The 9,099-nt window shown below is 34.4% G+C and overlaps 1 protein-coding gene across 1 annotated transcript in view; it reads right to left on the reverse strand.

Moving 5' to 3' along the window:
- Window positions 1-658: 658 nt before the first annotated feature.
- Window positions 659-9,099, reverse strand: part of TENT2 (terminal nucleotidyltransferase 2) — a 47,022-nt gene continuing 38,581 nt past the window's right edge. The window contains exons 14-15 of the mRNA XM_066338891.1: window positions 6,162-6,241; window positions 659-4,337 (exon numbers count right to left, since the gene is read on the reverse strand). Coding sequence (XP_066194988.1) covers window positions 4,263-4,337; window positions 6,162-6,241 — 155 coding nt within the window. The 3' untranslated portion in view covers window positions 659-4,262. The remainder of the gene's footprint in view (window positions 4,338-6,161; window positions 6,242-9,099) is intronic.

Genomic DNA, 9,099 nt, shown 5'->3' on the forward strand with positions numbered 1-9,099 from the left:
AGGCTCCAACAAACACATTTAATTATTTATATCGTACTGTAAGAGATATCAGATGCACCATGGTATTCAACCATGCAAAAAAAATGTATTTAAACCCTCAATTTATCAATGTGTTAAATCACAGGACATTTAAAACTTCCTGTTTGAGCAGACTTGAACCAATTCATAGCTTAAAGACAAACTACATTACCATGCAGAGTTTAGGTTAAGCCACATTTACCCTTTATTATTCTGCATTTTACAAAAAATGCAGTGCTTTTCATAGACAAAACAGAAATATTTCCCCTCTGTACTAGTCCAAACAACGACTTCATTTAAAAAAAAATTACAAGTGGAGGAAAAGAACTAAACCCCTGATTCTAAGTAAAGAAGTTCCAAGATATTTCAAGTATAAACAACTGTATCAAGTATAAACTCTAATGCCCCCAGCTTTTTTTTTTTTCATTGTTCTTGAAATAAATAGCTGGTTATAAATCAATCAGCAAACTCTTCCTTAAGAGTGCTATAAGTACAGAAACACCCAGCCATGTACTTCTGACTACAAGCTGCCTCTGCACGCTAAATTAGAATTCTCCTGATATTTCAGCACAGTAGGTACAGGTAAAACTTTCTGCTCCCTTGATCCACACAGTGACACACACAACTTACAAGGCGACAATGCAATTTCTTTGAAAAGTGTATTTGAAACAGATATTAAACTAAATTAAGCTCCACATTTCACCATGAGCATAGACAGTGTACACAGCAAAATGTAAAGAATATGAAGTACTCTTAAATTTTATGTGGAAGGCAAGAGCATTACAAGTCTTCTAGAAATGCTTATAGATGAAAAAGACATACATTGCACACGTTTTGATTCAGTCTTCAGCACAGCAAGAGAAAGGCAAGTACCAGAAACCCTTCAACTTGCATCTATCTGTATTTCTCACAAGTAAATTTGACCTGTAAATGGACCAAAATCGCACATTCTTTCATGATCTTCAGACAAGCATCATACTCAGTAAAATCAAGGGAAATATTTATATCTGAATACACAAGGATTACAGAAAACAAGGGAAAAAAAACCCCAAAAACCCACAAAATACATGATAACCAGTAACAAGTACAGTACAATAAATCAAGAGTGACATTCTCTGATGGACTTAAATTTAACATCAAGTATACTGTGAATCAAGTCCAGTAACCCAAGTTCAAGTAAAGCACTAGTTCCAAATAAATGTTTGGGATTCACAAATATAATGCATTCACAAATGCTAACTTCAGGTTTTATACAAATCATCTTACATCCTTTTATCATCACCCTGCAATGTGAGTCTTAAAATTGATTTATATTGATTTTTTTGTGATGGATTTTAAAAAAATAACACCTTATACTGTCAACACATCTAAAGGTACTGAGACTTCACTTACACATTCACATTTAAGGACAAGTGAGAGCAAGAGCTGGGAGAGAAACTTTAAGTTTCACAATGTATAGCCTATGCTTGTTCTGCATTACTGTCACCAAATGTAAAGCCCTTGCCAGTGTTTGGTCCTATTGTGCACCTCTGAGCCTGTTAATTTAGTCCTGAAGAACTGAAGTGAGTTCTTAAAATCCTAGAGAAGACACCAGTGGTTTCTGACACATGACACGAGAAAAGACAAGAATGCGAAAAGAGTAGTCAAGAATTAGAATTTAAAAAAAAGTGCAAAGACAGCATCTTGCACACACACTGAAACCTTGGTCAGTTGTGAAAAATACCTTTTACCAATGGCTCTTAAAAAACCTATTCCTGCTAGAATGTATGCTAAGGGATAAGTATGTGAAAGTTTTTCTTTTGAAGCTGAGGAAAGGTGAAAACTTTACCCTAACAATAAAATTTATGATAGCCATTAGTGAATTTTTCACTCTGGATACTTGCCCAGAGTAGATGAAAACCCAGGTCATTAAACCTCTAACAACTTCAGACTATAGAGAACTGAATCCACAACTTCAGACTACAGAGAACTGAATCCAAAGTTAAAGTCCAGTTCCTACCCACTCTCCCCAAGACATTTATTTTGTGCTATTATATCTGAAATTTTCTGACATAAGTTGCAGCCCACTATTTAACAAATATGCTATCAACAGGCTTGTTCCAAAAAAACTGGAGAAAACCACCATCTAGAATTTCTGGTTATAGACATGGTTTATCAGGAGGACATAAACTTGAGAAAAAAATACAAAAGGATTCTTTTGAAAGACACAGGCCATTGTCGTTACAGACCTTAACTTCTATTAAAAATACCACTGAAATGGTAGTGCAACTTTTATAGAGTTCCTCACAGATACCACTAAACTAACCTTTCAAAAACAGGAAGAAGTGGTTTCAAATAAGAAGCATAATTTAAAGTATAAGAAATGTTGACACATTAGGTGATGCAATGCAAACTCATAGGAAAGTTTTATGCCTTTTATAAAGCTTTGTTTCTCACATTCAGCTTATTTAAAATATATTTTTACCAACTTTAAACATTTATGTCTCTTCTTATTTATCCTAGGTCAGGAAAGTTTTAAATTTTCTAGTCAAAGATACAGACAATATATTTTTGGGGAAGATAAAACCAACACCCCCTTTTCCCAAAATCTACAGAAAATTTGTGGAGCATCTTTGAATCCAGACATCATCCTGTCCTAAAACCTTGTGCTTCAATTTTACATAAAGTGAACCAAAGTGAATGCTTCACTGACACCTAAGTCTACCACCTATAGGGAAAGTGCAGTGAGGGTGAACATATCCAAAGAAGAAGAACATTTCAATGGACTGCTACAGTCATATTAAAACTGAAAGACAGTTTAAATTGCAGAAGGAAAGTCAATTGCAGACACAAGTCAAAATTTTACATAGACTAGACTGTGACAAAGTGTGTAGAAAGTAATCTCACATCAGGCATGTAGTTTACAGTACTTAGAACTTCTAAATAAACTAGAACTTAAAAGTCTGCACAAGAAGACATAATGCTTGTTATTTTACAGTTGTAAGGATTTTTACCATCTTGTTAGAAATGTAACAAACCAAACTTCTGCCTATTTACAGTTATACTGCAGAATAGCCATGATAAGTCTTGATGAATTGCAGCATGGGTCTTACCTCATGGGGCATTTCCTAGTCTACTTAATTATAGGAAATATTTTAAATATGCAGTAGAAAATAACATAAATTGGAAAAATAACCCGTATCTTCCATATATAAACTTCATTTCACTGGACACCATACAAAATATTAAACTTAAAAAAATGGAAGTACGAATTCGACATCAGTGGTAAATAGAGTCTTAAAAAATAATTAGGCTTCAATATATGAAATATTTATGAGAGACACAAATTGTGCTATAGGAGGTTTAAGAGAAGGTTTGCAATTTTTTGGAAGAACTGCAATTTTCAATATTACTTATTTAGATTCAATTTACAGTGGCTGACCAATTGATGAAGATTTACATAAAATCAAATGAGAAGCCCAGCTTATTTTAGCAATGCTTTGTTATTTGGTCTTTTTCCCTAAAAGAGACATCACAACTACAGCAAATGTGTAAAAAGAAGCACAAAAATTTTTTCTTCCTTTTCTGTATGAATGTGAAGCATTTATGCGCATTGAATCGAGCTTTTTTACTTCAACTTCTTCATAGTACAACTGTTGCTTGAAAATTCTAGTTTAGATCATAGTTCTTGATATTCAAAGTACTACAAACCACAATCTAGCTTCATTTTCATGAACAGTTGTTTGTTATTCTAAGAAAAAATGAAACAAAACTGGAAAGTGCTAAGTTGAGCAGAAGTGCTTACTGCAATTAAGCAGATGTAAAGCACAGACTCTCTGTTCATCAAGAAGTTGGTAGTGCACAGTGCCTTAAGGATGTAGTCAGATTTGCACATGGTTTAACCTTGAATGTCTACATTTCATGGTTAAATCTGTCAGAATTAATGGTTACACAGATCACACAAAGAAACAAGTCAGTATATCCCCATATGTTCCTTAAAATTGATGTATTGTGGTTGTTTGCTGTGAGTTTCTTCTAGAAGTCAACAATGCAAGCATTTTCAGAAAGCATATCTTTGAATGAAGAGCTGTATTACCAAATACTGATAATAAAATATGCCCCATACTTATAAGCATTTCCTTGACAAAAGTTTACAGAGAAAAACAAGTGGCAAAATACATGGGGTAAGTATCTCCAGATTTTGACAATGTTCTTTATTTACAGCAGGATAAAAAAAAAAAAAAAAGGAAAACAAAAGAAGCTAGTTATCTTTTATATTTGGCTACTTTTGAAGGTAATATCCAGTTCAGGTCTCTCTTGTCTTGCAATAACCGCCAAGCCTGAGGAAAAAAACCATAAGGTTTTTAAAAATATTTTTTATATAATCTTTGCCATTAAAACTTTAAAATCGTTATTAACAATAAGCATCACAGTTCCACAAAATTAGGGTTTATTTTTTCCCCTTCTTGAAAAGAAACTTTGTGGGTTGAGATTTTTTTGGTTCATTAGTTTTTAGGATTTTTTAAGGGACGCAAAATCCAAAAAGTACACAAAATGCAATGAACTAATAAGGAAGGTAAAGCCTTTCAAGAACAGACTGGAGTTTTGGAGACAGAGGTGTTAACAATATTTAAGCATTAAACTGGTATTTTAACAGTAAGATAATTGTCTCAAATTCCAACATGTCAAAGTCCCTGATAAATTATGTTATTCACTGTCATTTCTAGAACTTAGTTGTGTCTCTAAAATAGGTTATTTCAACTTTCTTCTATGTTCTAGTGTGAGTTTCAGGACATCTGTTATGCCATGGCCCTGCAAAAAACTGCAGTGACCCCCCTATGTTTATACAGAAATAATTTACACTCCAATGTGTAATGAAAACCACAAGAAAAACAATTCTCTCAAGGACAAAACAGATTGCTTAAACCTCTTAAAAAATAGTGCAGGATATTAAAAAGTACTTGCACTTTTAGAGCAACTATAATTCTTACGGTATCTGGTAAAATGGACATTTTTTCAGGGCTGTATTGCTCTAGTATATTGCTTCCAGACAGCTAGGATAAAAATCTGCTTTTATGTTTTTCAGAAAACCAGAGATTTGAAACAAATTTTGTTAACTGAAAATTCTGAAAAGAGAAGTTCATTCTGATTTCACAGTACCACAAGAGCCCAAACCACTTCATAAATATGACTTTAGTAGATTCACAAAATCAACTATTTTATGTACAAGTATGTGAATGATTCAGTATTTTGTAGACTAACATGGTTAAATAAAAGAAAAACTAATGAATGTTTCTGAATAGAATTACAAAGAAAATATTAACCTTTTTTGACTGAAGTGTCTCTTACAGCATTTACTCTATTACAAGTATCTTACAAGAATTATTTTTTGCTGGAGAAGTCTTCAAGGTACTTGAAGCCTTGTAAACACAAAGCTCCAAGAACAGTTTAATAGGGGAGTCTTAAATGGTTAAAGCTTAAATGGAAGTCAGTTCTATGCACTAATCCCTAGTCATAACTACACAAAAAAATAGTCAGAGATCTCAGAAAACTAGAATTTGAATTGCAATTCCAAAGCAATGCTTATGATAGGAGACAAAGAAAGTTGGTAGTAAAAATTTTCAGAAAAAAGATGACAAACCAAAGTCTAAATTTTTCCTTGTTTCCAAGTGTCCTCTCCTACCCTGATTGGGACAGTGAAAGTTCCTGTTTGAACTACTCATGTTCTAAAATTATGAGTGTGGTCTCCCTAAAGAACCCATCTAAGTAAGTTATCAAAAATCAGAAAACCCTCATTATTTTGGTGGTGATATTTATTAAAAAGAGGGATAGTGAGAAATATAAAATATTATCTATTACCAGTCAAATTCATGCAGGAATAAACACTGAATGAAAACAAAGTTGTACCATTGTTAGAATTTTACACACACAAGAAAATCTAAGAGAAAGGGTTTATACTATTTTGTGTACCCATTTCAGTGTAAACCTGAAGTTTAATGGCAGCCAATAATGAACACTCTTAAGAAATTATTTTCCCACATTTTAAAAAAACTACACATTTCTATTACTTATAGTACGAAGTATAAAACATCAGAAACAGGCAGGTTTAAGGACCAGCATTTGAAAAACAAAGTGACCGAAAAATTATGAGATGTACTTTTTACCTGTAGAAATTCACCTCTGATCATATCAAACTTCTGTTTCTCATGTACAGCTCTGGCAGTATTTGTCCTATCAAAAGGCTCTGCAAGATCAAAAACAAACATGAAAACTATTAATAAAATCTCGGGTTAGGTTGTCTCTACTAACCAAGTCAGGCCAAGCTTACCAAATTGCCAAATAATTGTTAACCAAAAGTGTATAAAACAGTCAATTCCTCTTTGGTTCTCAAGCTTTCTTTCTACATAAAATTTATCAAAAAAACCCCCAAATCAAAACTAAACGAAACCAACAAACACATCAAAACAAGTTCCCCACAAGAAAAAACAACAACAACAACAACAACAACCAAAAAAAAAAAAAAAAAACAAACCACAAAAAACCAAAAACAAACAAACAAACAAAACCCAAAACACCCCAAAACAAAACCAACAAACGAATAACAAGAAGAAATTAAAAAAAAAAAAAAAAAAAAAAAAAAAAAAAAAAAGAAAAGGAAAAAAAAAGTAAAAAAAAAAGGGAAAAAAGCCCCAAACTCTGAATTCTCTGAATGCCCTGAATGGAGAAAATCATCACGGAGTTTGCAGATGGCACAAAGCTGAGCAGCGCAGTTGACACTACTGGACAGGATGCCATCCAGAGGCACATGGACAAACTTGTGCAGTGGTCCCAGGAGGATCTCATGAAAGTTCAACAAGTGCAATGTGCTGCATCTGGGTCAGGACAATCCCAGACATGATTAGAGACTGGGAGAAGTCACTGGGAGCAGCCCTGCCCAGAAGGACCTGCTGGCTGAGAGGCTGGACATGCTCCAGCCATGGCACTGACAGCCCAGAGAGCCAAACGTGTCCTGGGCTGCATCCAGAGCAGTGTGGGCAGCAGGGCCAGGGAGGGGATTGTGCCCCTCTGCTCTGCTCTGCTCAGAGCCCACCTGCAGGGCTGCATCAGCTCTGGGCTCCCAGCACAGGAAGGACATGGAATTGCTGGAGTGAGGCCAGAGGAGGCAACAAAGATGGTCAGAGGAATGGAGCACCTCTCCTATGAGGACAGATAGAGAGCTGGGGTTGTTCAATATGGAGAGATGGCTCTGGGAGAAATCTCATAGCACCTTCAGTATGTAAAAGGGGCCTACAGGAGAGCTGGAGAGGGACTTCCCACAAGAACATGTAGTGATAGGACAAGGTGGAATGGCTTTAAACCAAAAAAGGCAAGCTTAAGACTAGATATTAGGAAGAAATTCTTTACTGTGAAGGTGGTGAGGCACTGGAAGAAGTTGCCCTGAGAAGTTGTGGGTGCCTCATCCCTGGAAGTGCTCAAGACCTGGTTGGATGGGACTCTGAGAAGACTGGTCTAGTGAAAGATGTCCCCGTCCATGGTAGAGAAGTTGGAAAGAGATGATACCTAAAGTCCCTTCCAAAATAAACCATTCTGTGATTCAGTGAATGCTCTAATGATATGTAACACATAATAAACTCAAGCTATTATTACCTATTGAAGCATACTATGATTGTGCTGAATTTATACAGTAGTAATTTTCTGCTACAGCTCAAAAGTCTGTGATAACTTATCAGACTATGATTTTGCATAATAAATATTTTGAAACTTATTACACATGAGAACTGGAACTGTTCACTTTAGATTCATCTCATTCAACAGTTTCTCAGTGAAATACTGAGAATATAGCAAAATAGTTACTATAACTTTTTATGTAAGACATATCAACTGCTGTAAAATACATTTATCATTTTATACCTATTCTGCAATATTTGTTCATAACCATTTGGGGGTTCTATTTTCTAACTAACTACAAATGAATGTGATCTCTTCCCACTTTTTTTATCCTAACCTGATTAATAGTTTTAAGCTTTGTAAATTGCAAGATTAAAAAAGTACTTCTTGCTACTGATAATGTTGTCAACATTAAAGCAACTGATACTAAAAAATCATGATGCAGAGACTATGCATTACAGTGTGCTACAAAACAGATTTTATAGTCTTTTCTTCATTAGTAGGGGACCCCTTAGGTAACACTGTATATTTCACACTGGTAGAATGTATATCAGTCCTCAAGTACCACAGAACCACAGAAGTATTTGTTAGATCAGGTAGATTTTTTTTAATCTAGTTGGTTATGAAGTACTTTTATTCAGATAGCAATGTATAGTAAAATAAAGCATTACACAAACACCAGAAGGGCTTGTGCCTTTATGGAGACTGGATTTTCAAGTTTGGTACATGCTCCATGGCTTTAGGTTTTTATTTTTGCTACCTATTTAAATTCACTAAGAATTTTTTTCATGCAATAAATGTTGTATTTAGCAGTTTCCTAAAAGGATTCTCTTCAAAATATATAGTTTTAAGAAGACAGTTACAGGCAGATTTCTTATTTTAGAATGCATCATACTTTTAGTTTAGAACAAAAACTGGCAACCAAATAAAACATACAGAGTCCTCTAATGTCAGTCCTATTATTTGAGAGAGTGGTCTAGCATAATTAAGAACTCCATGCTCCTTACTATGTGAACAAATACAGCTTTTCATTTCTATATCATAAATGTGATGGTAACTGCTTTTTTAATGCTAGGACCTTTATGTTGAATCAGGTTATATCTATATTTTAATGCAACAAGAGCTGAACTTTACAATTTTCTGAAACCACCAGTAGAGAAAAGGCATTCCAGTCACAAAAGCTAATTCACATCTTGCCTTTAATCTTCCTGCATATTTACTGATTGTCAAAAGACAAACTGGTTCTCTGAAGCACAGCAAAAGTAATTTTACAATCAGCTGGTCTTTACATCTTCTAACCATCAAGACTTTGTTCACACACTGAGATGAGAATACTAAAAGAAAAAGCAACACAGCTTTAACACTGATGCCTGAGGGAAAGGCTAAAGGGAATTATTTTTCCAAATAAAAATGCAAGATATCACCAAACTTCAG

The sequence above is a fragment of the Sylvia atricapilla genome, chromosome Z, assembly GCF_009819655.1.
Source record: "Sylvia atricapilla isolate bSylAtr1 chromosome Z, bSylAtr1.pri, whole genome shotgun sequence".
Taxonomy (NCBI): Eukaryota; Metazoa; Chordata; class Aves; order Passeriformes; family Sylviidae; genus Sylvia; species Sylvia atricapilla.